This window comes from Anser brachyrhynchus (assembly GCF_964034855.1).
Source record: "Anser brachyrhynchus genome assembly, chromosome: 1".
Lineage (NCBI taxonomy): Eukaryota > Metazoa > Chordata > Aves > Anseriformes > Anatidae > Anser > Anser brachyrhynchus.
The window spans coordinates 38221354-38247046 of record NC_137694.1 but is presented as its reverse complement, the minus strand read 5'-3'; the positions used below and the strand labels follow the sequence as shown (position 1 = coordinate 38247046).

Below are 25693 nucleotides of genomic sequence, written 5' to 3'. Positions count from 1 at the left end.
TGCCAGATCAGGGATTTGTCCTGGGGGGAGGGAAGATTTGCAAACAAATGTTTGAAGGAAACCTTTCCTAGCAACATAGTCCAAACACTTCTTGTATAAAAACTTATCTCGTACTGGGATCTCTGTTGTAACTTTGAAATGGAAATGTGATCTATTTAGAAATAGTCCACTCGCTGTTCCTGTGAGCAGTTTATCTAAAACCAGTGCTGTGGGAAAAGTTGCAGCTCTCCTGTCTCTTCTCTACCAATTGCTTTCTAGTTGTCTAGAAGCAGAACATATGTCAAGCTTTTCTTCATGTCTTTAGAAGCTGTGAAAGTCTTCAACATACAGCTGTCTTCCCTCGGTAAGACTGCAGATTTCCATGTTTGCTTAGAAGTAGACAGAAGTGGCAACTGGATATCATAAATAGTATCGGTAAACTTCCCAATGCCAGGGACCTTGTGTAACTTAAAATCAGCGAGTGTGGCTGGTGGGTACACTTTGGTTCATATCTATCTTCATGTCCTTTAACTGTTGTTGGGAAAGTAAAGATGTAGAAAGAAACAAAAATACCCCCCTTAAAACAAGCAAACCCACAGAGCTCAGTATGCTAGGAAACTTCAGGTGTACAGTAGACAAGTTACTTGTTTTCTTCCCTTGCTTTTTGGAGCATTGTATATAAATTTCTAGCCATGCAAATAAGAAGATTGGTCCTTATACCCAGGATCACAATCCTTGTTTCGTTTATAACTGTACTGACAATTCAACTTGAATTTGCTCCTTGCTGATTGCAAGGAATAAATTGAATGTCTACTTACACTTCAAGTTAGTTTTTATATGTAACTCAGTGTCAGTTTAAGCTGATCCTAAACATTCACTTCCTCAGATTGCTGTGGAATATCACAAGAAGAGAATGAGATGCTCCAATAAAAATAGAAAACATATCCATAATTGAAGAGATGGTCTTCTACTACCAGATTGGGTCTCTCCGTAATCCTGTCACAGATTACGTTTGCTGGTCTTTGGGCCATACTACAAGGTCTGTGTTTCTCTAGGAACAGGGAAAATCAGGTGAATGTTGATGTTAGTGGTCAGCAGTGGGAGTTGATTGCAACTTGCAGTATAATGTTATTAATTTTTAAACAAATTCTAGTTGGAATTCCTTAAAAAGAAAAAAGCTGTCTGCGTTTCACCCCCAGATGATAGTCCTGTCTGCATTTTCCTCTTATTTGTGAGGAGAGCACAGTAACACGTCCCTCCTTCCCCACTCCGGGGGATGCAGCTTGTTGGTAGAAAAGTATTTCCAGCAGCTTTCCATCCTCTTCGCATAGAAGAAGAGCAGCACACCTTGCATGCTTTCTGGATGGCCTTTCTGCCCATGCCTTCTGGCTGTACACCCCTGGGGCTATCAGTCTTGCTGATTCTCAGGGTTCCCTAATTAAAGCTTTACTGTACGTAACTGTGGTATGGCAGATTGTGTTCAGCTAGCTCAGTGAGTACGAACGTGAACCTACTTACTAGATGTACAGAGGCAAGATGTGACTTCTAACCCTGAAGCATTTGTTCCTTAGACAGTTCTACGCTTGGTCATGCACAGAAGAGATCTAGTTTTTTTTTTTAAGGCTGGCTTTTCTCTTGGGAATGAAAGCTGAACGTGCATGATTGCTATTTTGGCTTTTTCAATGTTTTTTGTGAATTAGGTTACTGAAGATGGCAGGTAGGGGAAAATGCATAGGGCTGGGCGAAGCTCTCTTTCCCCTCCCAGCCAAGACTGCCCTGCCTGTAAGTGGCTCCACTTCTGACTCAGTAACTCTTATAAACTCTGCAGTGGTTGAGATGTGGCAGAGGTTAGATGATGCTTCTAAGCAGATCATGCTGCAGTTTGGTGTCTAAGGCTTGCTTACTCATTTTTTTGTTGTTATGGGAAAGGTCAGCCTGTGGTAGTTGAAGTTATTTAATTGAATGGTTGTAGCTGCTGTGTTAACTTGCTGAGGTCACAGTGGATTTAGGACAGCTGAGCAGTATTTCCTGTTTGTCCCTAGCGAATGTTCCACATCCAAGGGTCAGCAGTTACCTGGGACACTTAAGCAGGGAGAGCTTGTGCAGATCTGAAAAAGTAACGTTTGTCTTAAGGTTAAAATAAAGCAAACTCTCCTTTCAGTAAGAAATGCAGCCCGACTGTGTTGGTTCAGAAGTCCAGTCTGGTCCAGTATTCTTTTTTCCAAGAACAGCTAGAGAAAAAAGCTAGAAAATATCCAGGAGTAGGCTAAGCACAGAATGATACTTCCTCAGTATGCGCTGCTGGCAACGTGCAAATCAGGTTTCTGACAAAGCACCGTGGTGGACCTGAAGTAAGTTAAAATACAAAGCTTGCTTTGCACAGCTGCATGAGGCTGATCTCAAAATCCAAGAGAAAATGGGCACAACATGTGACTACCAAAATCCAGGAGGAAACAGAGGCCACCACCACATGTGACAACCTTTGTCTCTTCAAGAAGCACTGCCTGGATTTTACGTTCTTGTAATTTTTGTTAAAACAGGTTGCCTTTCCTAAAAGACAGTCGTTAATATTTCTAATTTTCTTTTGTTACCCATTTTGAGAGAGAATCTAGAAGTGGCTGGTCAAACTAGGCTAACTTATTAATTAAATCAGGAACAAAGATGATGATACGGATTGAACTTTTTAAAATAAGTTAATTGATCTTGCATTTTTTCCCCTCCAGCCAGTTTAATTAAGAAGAAAAAGCCACTCATTTGTGTGAGTGCCAGTGTTGAGATGTGTATTGCTGGAAGCTTCCCATACATGTGGCAAATATAATGCATGGGGTATGCCAGGGATGCTGGTGGGGTGTGCATAGCGGGCGTCTTGACAAGGCACCTCAGTGTGCTGCGACCCTCAAAGTACACCAGTGACTTCTGAGCCATCAAGGGCAACAGCCTGTAGTTTTCTCTTAGTTTTCTACTCCTTCTGCCTTTGAGTGGCAGAAACAGTTTTTGGCCTCCTCTGCCTTTGGTGGCAGAAGGGTAGGCCAAATAAAACCAGTTAATCTGGATAAATTGCACTTAAAAACAAGCCACCCCCTTCCTTGTCCCTGGCTTGCATTATGGGCAGTCAGTTTGCTTGGAATGATCCAGTGGTGTTACTGTGAATGGGTAATGTTTCTTTTATATACACAATTGCTTTTCTGAAAACTGCTGGGTGTATACCAGTTTCACACCTCTCTCAGAAAATAAAGTAAGACACATTTAGAATTAGGTTTAAAAATCCTGTGCTAATAGAAGCAAGAGTCGGTGAAGAAGGAAAAAGTCTGTTTGGTTTCTGGGAGTGAATATGAAAGCAGGTAGTGTAAATAACAGGGGATGCCCATTCGGGCTGATTCTGTGTCTGTGGCGTTCTCCTCTCAGCGACCAACACTGAATAAGGTTAGTGTATATAAATTTAGAAATGGTGTTCCCTTCTGGGTTGTTCTTGTTTGGATCTTTTTATTTCCTTCTATTTCTTGTGTTCAAAGACAAGGTGCTGTTGTAGAAACCGTGCTCTGCATTGGCGCTTTTTAATCTTTTGACGTATAAAGAGTGTGCTCAGCTTGATTACGAGAACTGGAAGTGGTACTGCACAAAGTCATACGTACGTAGGAAATAAAGGGTTGTCATCATCATAACATACGAGTCCCATGACAGTGCTTAGGCAGCTGTGGATGTCGCAATCAACCAGAGTTGTAAACCTTTAGGTAGATAAGGCAGCACATGAACTATGAACTGTTCTGAACCCTTCAATTCTCAAATGCTTTGGTTACAAATAAACAGCACCTGGCTTTCCAAGGGTCATTCCTCCAGTCCTGCTCATCAGGTAGTGACTCCAAATTGGATTAGCTGGTATAGTCTGTGGAAATAGGTGCTTATTGAATAGTGGGGAGTTATTTTTATTTATTTGAGTGAGGGGTGGCCTTAAGCCTGTAAGAAGGGATACGTGAGAAGCAAGCAGAAGGATTAAGCAGTGGGCTCAGCGTAGTAACTGCATCAGTGACGGTGCATCTCTTGTTGAAAAGTTCTGGTCCTTGGTATCTCAAAAATACTGCAAACTTTCTGAAATGGAACAGCCCGTACTAGTCCTCAGAAGGCTAACAAGTGGAAATACAGGGCATGGGATATCCTAACACTGTGAAATAAAATTTAAGTGCTGCACAGGTAGTGCAGGTAGTTCCCATTAATCTCTTCCTTCCTGTTATCCTCAAATAGGTGTTTGCTTCCTTATCGATGGTTTTCAGTCCTGCCAATAACCTATTAAGTACAGTGGTTCTTGTGATGTATGATCTGTTTTCAAAGTTCTCCATTAAGCAGGATACTTGGAAGAAAACAGCAAGACCTTTACACTTTCCCCAAATAAGAAATGCTCTTTATTTGGGGGGGTTGAGTTGGCCACGGTAGACCTGTAATCTAATGTTACCGTGGGCTCTTCTGGGTTTGTTTTGCTGACTTGTGCACCATGCTGAATATTGTCAGGTATGCACGCTTAATGTATGTGACTGACCTGTTTTTTTGTTGTTATTTTTTACTTTATTTCTTAATACTTCAAAATACCTTGAAGTCTTGCTTATATTTTAAATGCTCTAGCTCCTCTTGGGATACCAATTTTGTTGTTCATTACTAATGGAAATCCAGTCCAAGTCTTAGATAATCTTTTTTTGTTGCAGTAGACCATGAGAGCATGGTGTACTGACAGCAAGGATAAATTCACAGAGAAATCTGTCCTACAGTGGTTCATGCATCTGTCTGACCCCAGTTTCAGGTATGTGGGTTATTCAGAGTGTAAACTATACATCTAGAATGTCTGTTTTCTGAGCAGACACAGCTGCCTTTTTTGGTTGATAATTCACAAAGTTTATATCCCTGGCACTTTTATAACTCTCTGTAATCTGAAAGGTACTTTACACAGCAGTCTGACTGGATTAAACTCGCATATTTGTTTGTGTCTGTAAGGCTACTGCTACAATACTATCATATCAGTCATACTGATTAAACGTTTTTGGTTGTATAAATAATGTGCTGGTAACTCAACTTTTCTTAGAATGTGATTTAAGTCATATGTGCTGTTGGCAGTCCTCTTGCAGAAGACAAGTTCCAAAATAGCTTTAGACTTTCCAGCTTGGAGTGGTGATGGCAAACACAAGTAACACAAGGCAAGGGCGCTGCTGGCACTTGCTTAGCAAAAAGGAGCTTCTCCTGAAGTCTCTTAGCAGATGTGGTAGTGTTTTTGCTGGAAGATGATACATTTCCGTACACTCGGTATGGAGAAACCAACGTTTTGCTTTCTTCTTGAAGCTTTACAAGCTCAATCCTGAGCAACATAGGTATTTAATGTCTGTACATTTCTGTCTTCTCGCCCTTTTCAGAAATACCTCAAGAGTGTGCATGCGCATGGGGGGCAGCTGTACTACTGTGTTTGACACTGGCATTGCTGAGCTTTGCAGTAAATGCAAGTACAGATCACAAAAGCCAAAGAAAGGTTTATGTTAGCACAGTCACAGATTACCATGACTGTCACACAAAAGTTTGAAGTGACAAATCAGTATTGATTTCTTGATCTCTCCTCCTGCAAAATAAGAAATTTTGTGTGGTAGTAAGCACAGGTTGACTAAATCTTCAGAAAAGAGGTGTTAGAAGCAGTTTAGAACATACTGTGACATAGCTCTACGATAAAAGAAAACCAAAGATCCCTTAATACCTTGCACGGTACCAGTTAACGTAGATTTACTAGTATGTAACACTAGCGTAAGGATGGAGTGCCCCAAGACTTAGCTGAACGTTGCCAAATACAGTTAGGGAAATGTTTCCAATATTAGTATGTATTGTGAAAGTGGATTAAAGAGTGTAAGAGGTTGTGTGGGAATGGTGGTGTATCTACAGAAGAACTTATCAAGGAGCGACTCTCATGCCACCCTGTCTCCCCACAGTGTTTTGTATAAGTAATGCAGATGCTAGTTATTTGCATCGTTTCTCTTTCTTCTGTCAAACCATAATTACAGTAGTGGTTGCCTTTGCAGTGGAAGCTGTTATATCAGCTGATACGGTTATTTTACTACTGTTACTTGGTGTTCTCATCACAGAACCTAGGCTGAAGCCTTTCTGCTTGTACAGGAATTGAGCGTGATCGATACAAGCTCTGCCTAAGGCATAGCCACCACCCTGTTACGTTCTCATTGATCAGAACCTTGTCTGTCTGGTCCCCCTTCTCATTTTGCACCGCTTTGATTTTATGTTTCAGGGGACAGAAACATATTTATGCAGTTTGTGGGGTACATGGTAGAATGAAGCCCCAATAGGGTAAGTTGTCAGGACTGCTGAGATATCAGTAGTAGATAACTGTCATTCTTCAGACTGTTAACTTGTTTGTACTTTCTACTTAACATCTCTGTATTCTTGTTACTATGATGGCTGTCCCTGCAGCTTAAAGCTGCATCTTTCTGGATAAACCACCCTGATTTTCTGCTTGGTCTACGGAGTTTATTACCACACCTGAGATAAAACTTAATAATTTTTACTCTTGCTTAAGAAAGAGGTTATGAAAAACAAAGTGAAGTAAATTGCTGTGGCTTACTCCAAATCTCAAGAGTTCTGTTTGAGTTAGTTTCTTTCCCATTGGATCTGGGGATCACTATCAGTTCTCTATCTCAATTCCCAGCTTTTGTAGAGCTGTTCAGAATATCGATACCATGCCACGAATATTGCCGAGGCAAAGCTAGAGAACTTCAAAATAAATAAGTGAAAAGACTGCTCCCTCTAGTAGAAGCTGTGTAATCTGGCTCTGGTCCAACACTAACTCTGAAGTCTCTTTACTTGTCCTGAGACACGGTTACAAACACAAGTTTGTCTTGATTACTTGAAATATACTTCACTGATTAGCTGGAATCACTTCTGGTTTGGCAGTGAGAAATGGCTTCTTGGTATGCATTCAGTTGATGCAAAGCACATGGGAGGTGGCTTAGCTGTTAACTTCGGGTATGAAAACAGAGTTATCTGGGGTTTTACTGATTAAAGGAAACTTTTATCTATCTGGTGAATCTCTTCATATGCAGTAAATTACTGGTATATGGGAAGAAATCTTACATCATCCCTCACAGGTACACTATCCAGTACTGCAGGCTGGGCAGCCCCAGGAATTTATTTTAATTGTTAATGGTAGGCGTAATGCTTCTCACAAGCTGGAAGTGCCAGAAAATAATTGACGGCTCAGTTCATGAGAGTGTTTATCATTTAGATGGCCCTCACGCAAACTATAAACAGTCTAAATGCTAATGCTGGAACGACCAATTTAGATCAGTAACTAACGCTAGCCTATACTTAGTTCTTCCTTGTGTTTCCCATGAGCGCAGTTGCAGCGATAACAGCAGGATTGAGCCCTGCTGATGCAAAGCATTTAACACTGTCCAACACGACATCCTTCTCTCCAAATTGGAGAGATGAGAGTCTGAGGGATGGACCTCTCCAAGGGGAAGGGGGAAGGAGTTGGCTGGGTGGTCGCACTGAGTTGTGGCCATTGGCTCCATGTCCAGGTGGAGACTGGTGACGAGTGGTGTTCCTCAGGGGTCTGTATTGGGACTGGTGCTGTGTAACATCCTTGGTGACGTGGACAGTGGGAACCAGTGCACCCTCAGCAAGTTGGCCCATGCCACCAAGCTGTGGGGTGCAGTGGACATGCTGGAGGGAAGGGATGGCATCCAGAGGGACCTGGGAAGGCTTCAGGGGTGGGCCTGTGTGAACCTCGTGAACAACAATGTCAAGCGCAAGGTCCTGCACCGGGTCCAGGGCAATCCCCAGCACAAACACAGGCTGGGTGGAGAATGGATTGAGAGCAGCCCTACAAAAAAAGGACTTGAGTGTGCTGATGGCTGAAAAACTCAACATGAGCTGGCAATGTGTGCTTGCAGCCCAGAAAGCCAGCCATGTCCTGGGCTGCACCAAAAGCAGCGTGGCCCACAGGGCGAGGGAGGGGATTGTCCCCCTCTGCTCTGCTCTCGTGAGACCACACCTGGAGCCTGCGTTCAGCTCTGGGGCCTCCAGCACAAGAAGGATGTGGATCTATTATGAGGAGTCCAGAGGAAGACCATGAGGATGCTCAGCGGGCTGGAGCAGCTCTCCTATGGGGACAGGCTGAGGGAGTTGGGGTTGTTCAGCCTGGAGAAGAGAAGGCTCCAGGGAGACCTTACAGCAGCCTTCCAGTGCCTAAAGGGGGCCTGCAGGAGAGCTGGGGAGGGACTTTTTGTCAGGGGGCGTAGTGATAGGACAAGGGGGGGAATGGCTTTAAGCTAAAAGAGTAGGTTTAGATTAGATATAAGGAGGAAATTCTTCCCTCAGAGGGTGGTGAGGCCCTGGCACAGGCTGCCCAGAGAAGCTGTGGATGCCCCATCCCTGGAGGTGCTCAAGGCCAGGCTGGATGGGGCTTTGGGCAACCTGGTCTGGTGGGAGGTGTCCCTGCCCATGGCAAGGAGATTGCAACTAGGAAAGGACCTTAAAGACCACCAACCGAAACCATTCTGTGATTCTGAAGCACTGGAACTTTTTTTATTTGAAATCAGTATACAGTATTATTTGCAGGAAGTCTAAAGTGTCACAGAAATAGCTGTCCTTTTTAGTTGTTCTTGGGCTCTTGTTGCTGTAGAGCTATGGCACTGAATATAGTGCTGCTGCTATAGGGAAGTGGCTAAAATATGGTGCTGCTCTACGTTAGCTCATGAGATGCTCTGAAAAGTCAGTGTGTGATGGATGTGGATGTTATCGTTGCTGTTAGTCGGATTTGAGATAGCCCCTGTGATCTGCTTCCATTCAAACAAAACCAGAGGCTAATCCCAGCTGGTCACTGGTGAGATAACATGCTTTGTTTTCTAGGGGCTACAATATTGCTTGTCTGCTGTGATTAGTTGGGTATTTTGTATACTACCTAATTAGATACAGGGCTGTAATATAAACACAGTTAATATATTGGTTGGCTTAATGTCCTGTCCTGCTTTAAGCTGTCTCGCCTTTTATGTCTCTGCTTTGTGTTTGTATGGCAAGTGATAAAGGATTTGTGGAAACTAATGCTTTTAGCTGGCGCTTGTTTCTCTTGTTCCGAGAGGGCTTTTGACATGTAATTCACTTAGCCTGTTGGCTTTAAGGTATTTTGAAGATTTGCCGGTGTGCTTGGTACTCCCTCTGACAGCAGGCAGTCCTGGAGCTGGGTGAATCTGTAGCCTTATGGAAAGCCATGTCTGCTCTGCAGGAAACCCCATGTTTTATAGCTTAGCTCTATCCCCCTCCCTATAGGAGAGGGGGCTGGGGCACCATCGCATCCCCTGTATAGGTCCTTTGCTACCTTTTAACTTTGAGAAGTTAATACCAAGGAGGGATGTCTGCATTATTTTCCGAAAGACTGAAGGAGAGACAGAATGGTTTAGAAGGCTCAAGGACAAAGGCTCATCAGGAGCACTCTTGAAGGACTTCCATTGTAGGATACCTCTGGATACAGCCAGGGAAAGGATGACATGTTGGAAATTAGATTGAGACTGTTGTGCATGCTGGATTATAAATAAAAGTAATGTTTTTTGTTGTTTTTAGCACTAGGATGTCTTTTCCCATTTCCAAACGTACTGCTGCACTAAGGCTTGTCCTCTGTTTCCGCAGAGTTGCAGAAAGGCTGAGGCTGGAAGGGACCTCTGGGGTTCTGGAGAGGAGAAGGGCTAGGGCTGGTGGTTCCTCTCCTTTTTGATTAAGGATGTGCTTAAAAGCTGGTATCTCTGGTTTCTCCACTCTGTTACTTGTCTAGATTTACAGAAGACAAGCTGTTTTATTTTTTTTAATGAAACAGCAGCTCTGCATGCAAAAAAGCTGAATAACTAGCTTCCTCACCAAAGCACTTACTGCAGGCTTACTTTTAGAAGTATGGACTGCTAGCTCACATCGTCCTCTGTCATGAGTGTCAGCGGTGGCATCTCAGCCTTGTGCATGACATCTGGCCATAAGGATGTCTTCCAGACATCCAGAGTCTTCCAGAGTGACCGGGTATAACCAGGGGATGCTAAGACCACTTGCTGAATTAGTTTGCTGTCACTGCTGCCTCGGTGCTTCTTGGCCCTAATTAGCCTGAGGCTCTGATCCAACCCGTGAAGTGAGAACCTAGCTTGGCAACCTCAGACTTCAGCTCACCTCTCTTGCAGTTGTTTGAGTGCATCTTGCAGCGTTTCTTCTGTTCTCTTCAACGTTTTTCTCCCGTTTGTCAAGGTGCCGCAGTTATTTTCCTTTCCAGCTATGAGGCTGCCTATTGGCAGCTCTCAGCAAGCAGGGTGAGAGCTGGGGGCAGGCAGTGTGCCTACGAGGTCCGGCTGTTAGCAACCTTTGGGCTGTGGCTGCTGTTATCAAGGAACTGGTCCAGTTTCTTTGCTGCAATCTGCCGAAACCAGAGCTGTCCACCTGCTTTGAGAGCAGCCTCGTGGGAAGCATCGTTCTGCAGAGAGATCTGAAATGCCACAAGATCGCTACCAATAATGTGCCCTCCCTCATTTTAAATTAGGGCTTCCAAAATATTTGTGTTGTTACTTAAAGTTCAGCTTCCTGTGCAACTTTTAGCAATCTTAACTAATGCTCTTCCTGTAGCTATTAATTCTTATTTTGCTAATTTCTGGGATATCTGATACAGCTGTGCCTGTCATCTCCTTTTTTTTTCTGAGCAGTAATTCATTAATGTGTTCAGCTTTTCTACTTTGTCTTTAATACAAAATAAGTTTTGCTTTGTTAATGGAAAATTCTGTATGTACTTCCAAAAAACCTTATTTAATGCTTTTGGAGGAAGTGTCTTTTATTTCAAATATTACTTAGTTGCTTGGTGACTTTGCTTGACAAAATCTTGCTTGCAGAACTGGATTTGAAAAATGTTTTTTCTTTAAAAAAAATAAAAAGAAAAGCCCCTATTTTCTATCACTGCTTAAATGTTTTTGAAATTGCAGGGTTCACTCACGCTTTTAGTTGGAAGACAGCACATTTGTTCCTATAACTGATTTAACAAGTACTTCTATAAATAAGTCTACTTTAAAACACTCTATTATAAGATTGGGCAGCAATGAAATATAAGAACTTCTGTGGTCGTCTTGATGACCAAATCTTTTATTTGTTTCTTTAAGGTTTGTTTAACTTTATACTTTGTTTAAAAATTGTCTTTTCCCCTTCCCCTCTTAAAGGTAGAGACCTGTGGGTTCTTGTTCTGGGAAGGTTTCCAACCCAACATAAGATTGGCATTCCAGAGTTCAAGTATGTTGCTAATATGCATGGGGATGAGGTACGTTTCAACTTTTGCAATGTCATTTATACCAAATATACTTGCCAGAGGTTTAGGGTGAACTTCTCTCAGGTGTGTGCTGTTCATTATTCGAGTATATCCTCAAAGAAGAACTAATGTGTGTGTGTTTCCTGAGGAATTTCAAGGAAAATTTCCCTTGTGGCAGAAGGGTTTTAAGAGACCTTCCATCAAAGTAAAGAATCCTACACCTAAGACCTCTCAAGTAGAAAAAGATTTGTCTTCTCCACAAGAGTAAACCCAGAGGCTTTAATTTTACTGGCAATGAATCAGTTGTAATGGTTTGCTTGTAAGTTGTTATTACCTAGAAATGAAATATGAGTGATAAAACGCTTAAAACCCATCCAAAGAGTGAATAATAATTCTTGTGAACCACCAAATGCGGTTTTTAAGAAGGCAATTTCTCCTAGGAACCTTAAGCTAGGAACACACAGATTCATCTAAGGTAACACTGAGTACAAAAGAAAAAGCAATTTCAGGCCTAATTTGCTGTGGAAAGTATGCCCATGTGTTAATGATAAAGGAGGTAATGCTGATTATGAGCTTTCCTGGTGTAGTATGTGAATCCGAAATAGAAATATTCAAAGCTTCACACTTCCTTCTAATCTTCTCACACTTCCCTCTAATCTCCTCTTGCTTCCTATTTCCCGTATCCTTTAGCTTTACCTGCTTTTATGATGCATGTTCAGGATAAATTTAAACTACACAGTATGTTTCCATGAAGTCTTTAGTTATAAAGGGTAAATAATTCAACAGAAGTGGCAAAATGTATATATGCCAGACTGTGAATTCCCCAAATTAATGAAACTAGGTGGAATAGTAAGTGTATCCTGTGTAAAGCACAACTTATCGCCAGCTATTCCTATTACCGATACTGTCTGAGTACTTGCACGCCTCCAGGCACTTGCGACACTGTGTGCCAAGAATTTTCCCCAAGTTAGACTAGTTTCACCTTGTTTGACAGTGGCTGTGCTCAGGCTGCTGCTGGGAGCCTGGCTGCTTTGGAATTTAACTCTGTGTGGGAGGGAGCTGACTCACGGCCCCGCGTGGCCCACGCTCCTGGGTGCTGTGTGTGGTGCGGGGCGCCTACAGGAGCTGCGGCTGCACGCGCCGGTCCCTGCGGATTGCTGAAGGAAGTTTCAAGACTATGGCTACAGATGACCCAAATTTGGTGAGGAGGGAGTTGGAGGGGAGAACACAACACCGTCTTGTCCAGCGTGGCCTGGCTTTCCAATCCAGTAGTCCTGGAGTGCAGAAGGGCAGGTTCTTGCTGCTGCTCCTCCTGGCAGAGCATCCAGGATGAAGCGCTCCTGCTGCTGTCACCGCCCAGCTGGATGTGCACTAGGAGCTTTGAGCACGGAGGCACGCAGTGTTTGCGTGTTCCTGGGGTCAGGCAACCTGGATCACTGTCTAGGATCAAAAATTCTACGTCGACTATGACAAATGAAGCGAGATTAAGTACTGGCATCATCACCAGTTTGTCTGAGAGGGGTTGTTCCCTGAGCTCGCAGTGCCGTAGCACTAGGTGCTGTGCTACGTCTCTCTCCAGCGAACCAGGTTCTAGCTTGTTCATCAGACCAAGCACACCCCTAGGAAAGATTCTGGAATTAAAGCTATTCCTTTTCAGGCCCTCATGATGATCTTTGCCTTATATTTACATATATTTTTGCATACGAATATAACACAGTGTTTTACTTTTTCCTATCTGACCATAAAAGCATATCAGATGGCAGGAAATGAATTCCTCATATAGAGAAGCATTAGAGATCTTTGAATACTTATTCCCATAATCTAAAATACTGCTGGAGTAGTCACGGGGGAAAGACTCAGCTTCCCCTGTAATAGATGAAGCAGATAAGTTTTGCACGAACTGCATGACAAGCTTCGACTTGTGTTCCACAGTCTTTCATAGCCTGAGATTGTAGGATTATAGCTTCATTGATCTATGAACGTCCTTTGTGCTCCAGTGGTGCTTCCCATAAAGGTGAGGAGCTTCTCCATGCAGTGAGCAGCTCTGTCCTCTGGTACCACTTGGAGACGCTGCCCTTCTAACCTGTTGTGATCGTGTAAATGGCACTTTTCCTTGATTCAGCCAGGAGGCTGCTCCTAAAACCGGAAAACGGGGAAGCCTGAATTGCATTTGTGCAGGCTGTTCACACATGCTGCTGGAAGAAAACCGAGGTTATTTGGAGGGTTGCCCAACAGGGCAGTTCTATTAAGATAATAGGAGTACACAACACCAGGAAGAGAGTTTTTTTTTTTAATCAGAACTGGAAAGACTGTTTTTAGAGTAGGTTAATTGCTTTATAGCATAAAACACGACCAGCCAAGGCTAAATGATTTTGTTCTGTGACAGCCATTGGCAAACAGAGTGAACTTTTGCCCCAGGTCCACAGATGCAACAGTAGACTTACCTCAGTGTTTCTGTGGCGGAATGAGGCTGCTCACCAGTTCCAGCAGTACTACTTGCAATCCAGCCTCTGCCTGATAATTAGAGGTAGTGCAGTCGCTTTCAGCTCTGTGGCACTTTAATCAAAACGGCACTAACAGACTGCACAAAATGCAAAGGCCTGTGACACGTCGGTAACATTTGCACTAAAGAAGATGAGGAAGAGGTTGCCTGCTGCTCTAGGGCCTGCTCGTTAGTGTTGTAGTCCCTGGATTTCAACCAGTGCTTTAGTACAGACGGCTCAAAGCAAATTTGAGATGTTTTTTTTGGTCTGCTCTTTGTGGGGAGTAGTGATGTGAGTTTTCCTGTTTTTGTTTTTTTTTTTTTAGCTCCAGCTCATTCTGATTTAGGCAGCAGCCTGTTCTTGTCCCAGGCTTGTGCTCTCACTGAAAGAGCTCCTCTTCTATGTAGGTATTCACACGTTCCTCTTTGAGGGAAAAGCTCGTTCCATTTCTCACTGACCAAAGCCAAATCCCCAAACACCCTTAAGCTGTACACGGAGCAGACCGGTCAGCTTTTGACCAGCTGTGCCACTGACTGGAGTCCAGTCTGCACAACTGAGCCAGAGGATTTCATTAGACTGTTCCTAAACCACTTAGGTTGTAGCAGGAAAGCTCTAAGGGCATGTCCGAAGTGTAACCTCCCTGTGCGTTTCTGCTTGTTCCCTTTGCTGCATTACAGACAGGGCTTCCTTAGCTTTCTGAAGCTGTAGCGTGATAGCAATCACGAGGTCAGTCCCTTTTCCAGGATGATAATACTGGTGCCATCCTTCTCCCACATCCTCCCCTTCTGATAACTTCTGCTTTTTTTGGTGCAACAGTATTTGCCTCTTTCTCTCCCCGAAGCTGAGCCTGTGGTGATGGGCCTGAACTAGCCCGCGTGAACGGATGTGTTTATCTTGGTGGCTTATCTTGTGAGTGAAGTTAGCGCAGCTGTACCCTGTTTTGCATGTCATCATAGATGTAATCATCTCCACAGAAGGGTTTCCAGAGAGATGGTGCCTTATTAGGGTGGTTGAGGACTGGAGTAGTTTTATTTGTGATTGATACAATTGGAGCTTTTTTTTTTAAAAAAAAAAAAAAAAAGTGTTTTGTAGAATCTCTTGTTCTCATTTCCAAAAGTGAATAGAAGCTGCATTTATGCTATCAAAATATGTCTATACAAGACAATTTTTATCACCACATTAGACAAAAGGTTGCGTCCGCATATTATAAAGGCTGCTATATGAAGTTTTCAGGATATATCCAATGTCATTTATCTGTATCGTGCGATATAGCATGGCAGAGGTGTGGCAGGGCTACAAATACATACCCTAGAAGAGAGCATAGGGGAAGAATGGTATATATATTTCCTGTATAGGGAACTATTTTCTACCTGGCTTCAATATCAGCTGACAGGATGTAAAGAAGGTCAGAGGCACTAGAAACCTCAGAGTTCCCAGCAGCCCAGTCTATTTGCTAACCTCGTGCTTGGAAAAACTTTGAGATCCCTTTCAACATAGGTCGGGCTGCTGCTTTGGAAGGCGCTGGCTGCGTGTGCCAGGTGGTGTCCACACAAGCAGCGGCTTTAGGGCTGCCCTTCGTAGCTGACATCCCCCAGACTCGCTGGGGTGTGCTGCAGGTGCCCCAGATCCAGGCGTTACGGCCGGCAGGTTTTTGGGGCTCCCCCTGCACCTCGGGTCGGGTGGTGCCCGCGCTGCCCCAGCTCTGCGCAGCACTCGGGGCCGGAGCAGGGAGGCTGGCGAGGCCGGGCTGCTCTGGAACAGGTCCTACCTGACGGTTCGGGTCTTTCTTTCGACATAGTGCAGCTGAAAAAAAAAAAAAAAACAGGCCAAGTTTAAGGAAAGAATTTTAATCTTTAAAAAAAAAATGGGCAGAGCCTATCGGCCCGTCACCCCCTGGCTCTCGGCCTCTACCACGTGGCAGTAGAAGCGTGTTAAATGCAGGGGCGCGGGCGCGGAGCGTCACGCCGCGGGCACGGTGGCAGCTGACCTTAATCTTTTAACAAGCTGTGGCCGGGGCTTCTTGGCCAAGCGCTCAGTCTCTGAGCAGGGGCTGACCGGGCGTGACAGCCAGACCGGTGCTCTGCAGTCTGGCCTTCCCCAGGGGCCACGGGAAGCCTCTTCTGCTGCCTGTCTGCCCCTGGGGCACGCAATGACGCCGTGACATCTGGGCGTGCGTTCTGTCAGAGGGTCGTGACAGCCGGCTGTGTCCCCGGGGTGCGAGAAAGGGCTGGCTTTTGTGTCACCCCTCACCTGGGCTGCTGCAAAGCCACACACCTGGGCACGAGGCCATCGCCCCGGGGAGGCTGCGATTAAAACCAAATACTCGTCGTGCTCCCTCGAAGACATGAGGTCTTCCCTCTGCTCTCCCCGTGTGTGTGTTAGATGTAGGCGGGGTAAAGCTTGCTGGGCAGTAGGTGCCTTCTGAGGGCTTGATCAAAACTTGAGCTTCACTGTCTCAGAAACAAAACCCCTCCCTTTCCCTTCCCTTAACCACCTCCAGATGTGCTTTCTCAAGAAATCTGGGGTCATCTGGGCCAAAGCAACAGCCCTCCCTCTGTTGCTCTACCAAAACCAAGTGGTAACACACACACTTCCTCAAATGATGAGAGTACCAGCCCTCTCTGACAGATGTTAGCTGAATGGGGCTAAGGACTCGGATACAGCAAGAGCTACGCAAGGAATCCCATAAAATAGGATTTGTTTTTTGTTGTTGTTGTTTTTAATGCTGCATATGTAATAAGTCTGGGCTTTACTCTGGAGTGCAAAGAATGTCACCTATGAAGCACCGGTCAGCTTCTGCTGTTCATGAACATTATCCTTTTCCAACCACCTTTTCTTCTTCCTTTTCCTGCTTCTCTACTCCTTTTTTCCTGGAGTTGCTGCCCCTGCCCCAGACACTGAAGAGAACCAGGATAGGAGCAGATCCCCTTTCCCGTTTCCTCCGGAGAGCAGTCCAGTCTTGCCTGCAGTCTAGCTCTCTCTGCGGTAGGGCTGTTCTCGTTTCTTCTGAGCCTGCTAGCTTTATCTCTCCTGCCCAGGGCCATGATTTGGCTGACTTCTCCCCCTTCCCTTCTTCCCCCTGCTGCCCAAGATGTCTATCACCTGAGCTGTCCGTACAAGACAGGTTCTGGTGCGCCCCTTCTTAAATTTCACGGAGTAAGTTTTAAGCCTGACGCCGGTGTGATCTGCGGCTCTGTGGGGCAGTGCTTGGCGCTGCTGCCCTCCCCTCTTCCTTCTGGGACAAGCGTCAGTTGCTGCCCAGCTGAAGAGACGTGCTTTGCTCCCAACCTGAGCAGAGGGTGCACCCACGGTGTACCAGCCAACTTCTGCCAGCTGAGCTCCATGTTCTCGTTTACCTCCATGACCACAGTGGGACTTGCTGCTTAAATTGCACTGGTGTGAAAATTTAACAAGCTGTCACTGCAGCAAATAGCTGGGGAGAAATATTCCCTTCCCTCTGTCTGATTTCACCTGTTTTACCTTGCCCTGTACCAGCCTGCAAGCAAGAGGATGTTGATCTGTGATGCCAGTTTCACCCCGTAATGTCACTCCATGTTTCTCAATTTAGCAGCAGGTGAAAATCCTCTGCAGTTTTTCCACATTAGTGGTGCGAGACTCATTGTAAAAGATACGGAGGCTCCGTAGCTCTGAAGTGGAGCCCTCAGTGATTTACCAGGCTCTGTTCTTGGAGAAAAAGTAGAGAGAAACTATCTGCAGAGCACATCCAGTTGCCAGTCTTGGTTTGTTCCCATCCCAGCCGGAGTTTAGGAACCCCACAGCAACCTTGATGCTCCTGGAAAGCCTGGTCCAGTGAACACGCTGTGCTGGTGGTTTTGGCGGCAGAACAGGATTGTTCTCAACTCACTGGAGCTGGAAGTTGTCGCTGTTTTGGCTAAGATCTGACCTAGCAGACCAAAGGGAGATGTCCTGCCGGCCTTCATGACTTACACGAATTGACATGAACAGAAACAAGCATTTAGCTTTTTCTCTGCCACTGCCTTTCCTTGAGCCAGAGGTTGCATCCAAATGGGCTTTCCGTCTTTCTCTAAGGATCCATACACACCTGTTCCATTTCCCCAGTGCCAGTGTTCATAGCAATAGGGTACGGCAAGGTACGGGGCACGAGGGAAGTGTCTGGGGGGCCTTTCTTCTCTCTGTATCAGGAGTCAGCTGCTCTTGAGCCTGCATTAAAGTTGATTTCACAGAAAAAGAGATGAAAAACAACAAACTCTTGTACTCTGCAGAACCCTGGTAAATTTGGAAGGAGTCTCTTTCCCTTCTTCCATCACTTGCCAGCCCTGCCGAGCACTGGCACTTACGTGCAGGGCCCAGGGTCCCTGGGGCATCAGCCCAGAGCTGACTCTGCACCACCGCTGAGATATTGCAGGGCTGCGTTTCCCAGCCCACGTGGTCTTCAGCAGGCAGCCCTTGCAGTTTGAGTTTTTGATAAGGCTCTGCCTTATCCGCACAGGGTTTGAGCAGCGTAGCTGACACAGTCGGTTTCCCATTACACAAGTAGTTCTGGTTGATCTGGGTTTTAAACTCTTGTGAAAACCTTCCAGTGACTCCTTTAATCTTGTAAATTGCTTTAAATGTAATTAGAGGGAGAGCATGAAACAAAACAGTATTGACCAGAATGTTCTTGTATGCCTCGTGTGTCTGTGTAACCCAGTCAAAACAAAACCCTGTAAGCGTAAAGCGGTGGGTTTGGGCTATTTTTGTTAGTTTTTTTGTTCTGTTTTTCTTCCATAGCAGGCTTAAAATAAAATCTATGCTGCTTTTGCAGACTGTTGGGCGAGAAATCCTGCTCCATTTGATAGACTACCTGGTGACCAACTACAGACGTGACCCAAATATTACCCAGTTACTCAATAATACCCGGATTCACATCATGCCAACGATGAATCCTGATGGTTTTGAAGCTACAAAAGTGCCTCATTGTTATTACTCACGAGGAAGGTAAGGCTGACTTAGGAGGGTGGGAGTGGGTAAAGGAAATGGGTGGGGAGTAATAGTCGGAGATAGCCAAGGGACTGAATCATACTCGGTGGAGAAAATAGCGTAGTGGATGCGTTAGGGATAATTTTGGCCTGTGCTGTTCTGAAGAGACACTGTTACAGCACAGGGTTTTGGAAGAGTGAGTCAGCCTGGTGTTTATATGTGGTGTGGCGAGAGAAAATTGGTCAGAATGATATAATGAGCTAACCTTCCAGGCAGGAGACCCAAACTGAGAGGAGAAGGACAATGACCTAGTCAGACCTCTAGGGTACCACAAAGAAATGAAATAAAAAGTCCACCCCCAGGGATCTTCTTCAGCTGAAGAACTATGTAACCCTTCTTCATGAGAAAAAGGTGCGTCTGAGCTGGTTGAATGGACTGCCACAAACGTGTTGGTAGTTCACATTGAGCGCAGATGGAGCGGGAGGGAGGAGTTACGCAAGCAGAGCCAGCTATAATAGGTGCTGTGCTAATAGCAGTGCTAGAAAAACACTCAGAAGGAAATGTAACCTAGCATTGCATCTTGTGCTGCTTTTGCATTCTTTAACGTAACTTGCAGAGACCAAAAAGGGGAGGAAATGTTTAACAGGCTAGAAGAGGGAAGAAGAGGAGAGAGTGAGAGAATGGGAAGAAATGCCAAAGGGGCAAAGCTGGAATGTGAAGAAAAAGCAAACTCATGAGCTAGGAGTTCGCCTGGATCTTTGGCCATGGCAACGTCAGGAACAAGTGAAAAGGTAGTTTAGGTAGAGAGAAAGCTTAATTCTCTAGGTGACTGGTGTAGGCCCTTCTTTTTATCAGGAAGGAAAAGTATTCCTCAGCAAGTAGATAGGACTTCTACGGAGCGCAGGAATTTTTATCCCCTTGCTGTCAAATAGAATTTAACTAACTGAGTTTAAAAAAATTAACACAGCTGAAACTAAAATACTCTCTTACACTCTCTGTGCTGACCTCTCTGAGTGAAAAAGGAAGAAAGTGTTTGCCCGGGCTGGACCTTCAAGTACAGGTGGAACAGAATCCATCCTGTGTCTGATTTTGCTGTCTGTCCAGAGTGACGGGAATACAAGGGACATCGCCATCCAGCAGTTACCTTGATCTTCCTAGACAAGTGGAAAAACACAGACAGAAGGACGTATCCTTCTTACCTGACTTAGGTTTTTAAGTTCTTGTATGTGTAGGTGTGGGTATGTCCTATATGCGTGTTAAATATCATTCTCTGTTTTCACCTGAAATACAGCAGATGAGTTGTTTTATTGTGTCCTATGAAAAGCCTGGTGCTGACAGAAAGCATACTGAAGTCCAATTTCTGAATGCTTGAGAAGATAACCTTGCAGTGGTCATCTTGCCTGTTCCCTAAAGGCACTGGTGTGCCATGGACCTCAAGCACCATGGGGCTGGTGGTGTGGAAGTGTCCACAGGCAAACAGTAACGGCAGTGCCTTCTCTCTTTCTAAGGTACAATAAGAACGGAGAGGATCTGAACAGGAATTTTCCTGACGCCTTTGAAAGTAACAACAACACCATTCAGCCAGAGACTCGAGCGGTGATGAACTGGATAAAAAATGAAACGTTTGTTCTGTCAGCGAACTTGCATGGGGGTGCCCTGGTTGCCAGCTACACGTTCGATAACGGTAACTCAGGTAAGCTGGTAACAAACCCTTTTCCCCAAAGCTGATTTGTTTTAGGAATCGTAGCTGTACCAAAGCAACATCTGTAAGGTTTTCTGCAAGGGTTTTTTCAGCTTTTGAGCTGGGATGGGCAGACTTTGGGAAACATCAAAGACAAAATGAGGCATCGAAATTCATTCTCTGCTCTGGCTATTGAGGAGATTCTTATCCTGTATGTAAGATAGCACTGTCTGTTTTACTGCTAATGAGAATTATGTGATGGCTGTCTTTATTCTGCAGTTACTGGCTCATCAGAAGGCTACAGCAGGTCTCCAGATGATGATGTTTTTATTCACCTGGCAAAGACCTATTCTTTCAACCATGCCAGCATGTACAAAGGGACTGGGTGTGACAGCAGACAAACCTTTCCAGACGGCATCACCAATGGGTATTCCTGGTACCAGCTGGAAGGTAAGAATGGCAGTGCTATTTTTTCAGCCACTTCAGATACGGTATTCTCACTTGCTTCTGCCACCTGTGATGATGAAAGGGCTGTCATTTTGCCCAGAGTAGAGGGCTGATGCGAGCAGGGATTGTTGGAGCAGGACACAGGTGTTTGCAGGCTCTGCTGATCAGAATGAGGCAGTTGCTGCTGTTTTGATTTCCTCTGTGTCCTTTCTCAAGGGAAAGAGCATTCATATATGTTCAGGTACATCAGTCTGGCACCAAGGTCAAAAACCTCTCTCTTCTTTCAGAAAGAAAACCGATGTTCTGTTCATGTATCATCCTTTTAAAAATAAACAAACAACCTTGATTACTGATTTTTTTTTTTTCATTTCTGTTTACATGTAACCAAATACAATATGGGTTCTGTGTACTCTGGTACATACCATGTGTTGCTTTCCCAGTCTGAATTCAAAGCCTTAAAAGGCTCTTAGGACAGCTCCAAGACTAGTAAACCCCATGCCAACACATGGATTTATGTCTCCATTCAGTGGGCAGTGCTTGAAAAGCCTTCTGAGTTTTTAAGTCAAAGACCCACCCTTCCTCAACCACAATAATCATCATTTCCAAAACATCACTGCACTTTAAAAAACAACACCCTACAAGTATATAGAGAGTTGTTAAGCTGGTTTTCCACAGGAAGCAGTGAATATAAGTGTGGTATTGAGGAATAATTTGTCTAATTTACTTTTCTTACGGGTGTGATGTAAGTGCCAACATTTTTAACTTCCATTTTTCGTATAGCTTGAGCTTGGTGCTTCTTTGCAGCTGAACGCTGGCTTGTTTTATTTTGCTCTTAAGGTGGAATGCAAGATTACAACTATGTCTGGGGACAATGTTTTGAAATCACATTGGAGCTGTCATGCTGTAAATATCCTCCGGCAGACCAGTTGGAGAAATTCTGGAGAGACAACAAAGTTGCTCTGGTTGAATATATAAAACAAGTACACCTAGGTGGGTATGCAGCCGGGGAAGGGAGCTAAAGCTGAGGAGACCGGGTGGCTGGGCAAAGGGGGCAGGCTGCAGTAGCCTGGGGCTGTGTTGGAGCTCACAGGTGAGGAGCTACGGCATGAATCTGGGAGCTGCTGTGCTCCAGGAAAGACCTGAAGGGCAAGTGCTACAAGGCTAGGGATGGGCGAGGGAAGAACTTAGAGGTGGGATTGTCAGGTGGAGTCCAAGGAGCTTAAAATGCACTGGGACAGGCCCCTCAGGCATCTCACCTCCCCCTGCCCTCCAGGGAGCCTGCTCTCCTGAGCAGCCCTGGGGCAGTCACTTATCTCCGAGGTCTCTAAACCTGTGTGTATGTGGGCATGGTTTCGTGGCTCTCTGCTGCTTGGATTTTGTATTTTTAAGACCTAAGCGTGGTCTGGACTTCACAGTTGGAAGAGAGAACTGCTTAGTGAATCAGTGGTATTTTGCAGAGTTAAAGGGTTCGCACAGATCTGTTGCTTATCTTGGGTTTTGTTGCCTTGAATGTCTGATTGCTGTTTTGCTTAATGACAGCGCTGCCTTTAAGGTGGTTTGTGAGAATTAAGGGAAACTACTCCATAAGCAGACATTGTTATTCTGCCATTTGGAAGCACTAGATAACAGGCTGGGCTATTTAAAAAACAAACAAACACAAAGAACACACACACAATACTGAAAATGTAAGCCCTTCAGCAAGACACATGCAGTAAGTAGGTATGATGCTTTCAGCAAATGAAACTTAAAGATTACAATGGTGCTTTCTAAACTAACGTGAGGGGAAGCTGCTAACAACAAAAAGGATTTTCTATTTTAATTCTCTTTGGTAATATGTAAGTCCTAGTGATATTATTAGATGTACTTGAAATAATTGAAATAGCCTTTGAATGCACCCAGCAACAAATAGTCTGACTTTGCCAGAGGAGGAGGCTCGTCACGAGTACACATTGTGATCTTTCTCTCCTCTCCCTTTTTCACAGGAGTCAAAGGTCAGGTTACTGATAAGAATGGAAATCCTATTCCCAATGCGATCGTGGAAGCCCAAGGGAGGTCTCACGTCTGCCCGTACAGAACAAACGAACACGGAGAGTACTTTCTTCTCCTTTTGCCTGGGAAGTATGTGATCAATGTAAGTGTACTGCCTTACCAAATTATTATTTCTAATTACATCGAGTTCTTGAGCACAGCGAGACCAAATCCTTATAGCCGAGTAAGGTGGACTTGCTTGAGTCAAATACAGGAACTGTAAAGACTCATTAGCAGATTAAAAAATAAATTAATTAATTGTAATATTTGAGTCAGCAGTAGGGCAATGCTTAGATACAGTGAGACCTCCTGTCCCCAGGCTGTCCAGGAATAAGCGGTGATCTAACTGGGTGGTGGAACCAGCTGAGTGTCCGGACCATGGCGATGCTGGCTTGAAGTGTTTGAAGCAAACCTGAGAGCTGTTAGAGGGTGAGGACTGGGAGGCTGGGACCCACGTAGCCCCTGGCAGCAACAGGCTGACAAGGCTGTCAGTGACAGTTGCCTTGGGTGGAAGGGGCTTCCTTGAGGGCCTTGTCAGGAGCTGGTATTAGAGAGCGTCCGAGCACCAAAGTCTCTGCCTGGAGCCAGGATGACTGCAAGATTCCCTCTCTTGTACAGCGTGCGGTGCTCCTGTGGTCTTTGGGCCAAAAATCGCTGCTGGTTTGAAATATGAATCCTCCTGTCAGAACCTCCCAGGAAAGAGACTCCCTCCCCTAAAATGTCAGTCTGGTCTACGCCTCTTCGGACTTGAGCAGCCCGTGAGGGCCTCCTGCATGTGCTCAGCCCCTGCCCCTGCCACCCTCCTGCTGCAGCCTGCTAAAGGAGTAAGGCAGTTACTCCTAGTAATGCAGTCTTAACTTTGGTCCCTAGAGGTGAGCAACCTCGATCCATGGCAGCACCTTACAAGGGGCAAGGAAAAACCACAACCGAGAGAAATTCACTTACTGTGGCAGAGAATGCCCCATGACATCTAGCACTTTTGCTGCTAGCTTCGGGCTTGTTCAAACTGCAGTTCCTTGTTCCCGTTCACATGAAGCAGACTTCAGTTAGCGTTGTGCTGCTGCCTGACACGGTTAGCTACCCACTAGGTCGCATCCTCCAGGTTTTGTGGCTCTCGTTGCTAAGCAATTTAGTCGGTTCATCCACTGCAAGGTAATGACCCAAATAAAGCAAAATTAGCTAAGAGTCTTGTGAACTGGGGGGGAGGGGGGTTAAAAAAAGCATATGTTCTGTTACCGTCTCCATCTCAGCTTTTTTTTTAGTCTTATTGCCGTAATGTGAAAAACTTTTACTGTTTTCTCTTGCTGTAGTTCAACTTATATTTAGAACACTTTTCCTACACGTTGAAAGTATAAATAAGCGCATTAGACAATGATTGTTTTACAGCTGAACTCGGTGCTTAAAACCAAAAAAAAAATATCTTTCATGCTTGTTCCTAGGCTACTGTACCTGGATTCAAGTCGATGCTGAAGACAGTGGAAATACGTGATAACACTGGTAACTTCAGTGCTTTGAAACAAGACTTCTCTTTCTCAGAAGTCTCTATCAGAACAAGACCTGCTTCGTGTCCTAAAACGCCCTTGTACCAAGAGCTTGAACGTTCTTCAGCTGCGGTAAAACCAACTCTACACATCTTGGTTTTAATGGCCGCCGTGATTCTACTTTTCAAATAAAGTCAGGGATGACGTGACAGGGCAAAATCTTCCTGCACCAAGGTGGCTTTTGAAACAAGAAATTGTGTATGTAAAAGAATGTATGTTTTTATGAACCGACTTCTCAGATTTATAATCATGTTTATTGTATTTTGTAAATTACTGCCTTGACAATCAAATGTTGTACTTTAATTGTAATAGACTATCGTATTTTTCTACATATTTGGAGTAAATATTTTACTCTACAGAAGTACTGTACAGCCTGTGGAGGTAATTGTAGAATTTTGATGCAGGTAGTTACACATATTTTGAAGAACTTGCCAGAGTTCAAAAGAAGTCTAGGCTTGTACTGCCAGTGTTTCAAACTGTTTCAGTGTTGAACTAACAGTTCATGTGCCCACACAACTGTAAGCAAGTAGCTCAATCCTAATTTCTTGTAATAAAGCCACTGCTATAAATGAAGAATGGCATTTTTAAGAATGCTCTTTCTTGTCTAGACAAATGAGACCAATCGGGGCTGAACTAAGATTGGTAACACATGTTGGAAGAAAAGAAGATGGAAATAAATAACCATATGTAAGTGCCCAAGGGCCATGCTGCCGGAGCTCGATGATAGCCTGTGCCATCAGGCGAAAGACAGTAACGTAGGTCTCTGGAAAACCGTTCCTCTAAGACAGAACTACTGAAAGCAACATAGAGACAGCCCCCTACAGCTTTATACAGTTGCCTTTTTTTTTTTTAAACTGAATGTGTTACAGAGTAGAACCATAACTCACAAATTTTCAATCTAAATAACTTCAGCTATTTGTTGTTTTTTTAAGCATGTTTTACAGCCCTCTTACCTCCCTCTTTGTCTCATGCCTGGCCTCTGCACAGCAGAAGCTGGAAGGTGCAATTCAGCAGGAGCAAACCTTGTACAGCAGCTGGTTTCTAAGGGCTGTGCTAACAGTGCTCTAGCATGTCCAGATTTAGCAGACTCCTTTCACCTGGTCAGTTGTAAACCATTTTCAAGGCACTGTGAAGCTGTTCAGCAAACTCAGACTTTACCAAGTGAAGTCAGTGTCACCGCATGTGTTTATTTTGAAGCTTCATCTGCTGCTAGTTTCCTTAAGCAGTTTTAAAAGCAGCCAGAAGAGATTATCTTTGGAAACATCTACATTTTCCTGCACACAGTAAATCAAAAATG

General features: G+C 44.6%; 1 protein-coding gene and 1 long non-coding RNA gene across 2 annotated transcripts in view; one reads left to right on the top strand and one right to left on the bottom strand.

Annotated features, from left to right (window-relative positions):
* CPM (carboxypeptidase M) overlaps positions 1-24966 on the top strand; it is a 32865-nt gene extending 7899 nt beyond the window's left edge. The window contains exons 3-9 of the mRNA XM_080576204.1: positions 11194-11287; positions 18545-18717; positions 20208-20392; positions 20660-20830; positions 21665-21817; positions 22810-22958; positions 24295-24966. Coding sequence (XP_080432330.1) covers positions 11194-11287; positions 18545-18717; positions 20208-20392; positions 20660-20830; positions 21665-21817; positions 22810-22958; positions 24295-24528 — 1159 coding nt within the window. The 3' untranslated portion in view covers positions 24529-24966. The remainder of the gene's footprint in view (positions 1-11193; positions 11288-18544; positions 18718-20207; positions 20393-20659; positions 20831-21664; positions 21818-22809; positions 22959-24294) is intronic.
* LOC308187848 lies at positions 14834-24286 on the bottom strand. Its single transcript, XR_013944952.1, has 2 exons — positions 23801-24286; positions 14834-15561 (listed from the first exon to the last, which is right to left on the bottom strand). It is a non-coding gene; the product is annotated as an uncharacterized lncRNA (long non-coding RNA).
* Positions 24967-25693: the final 727 nt, after the last annotated feature.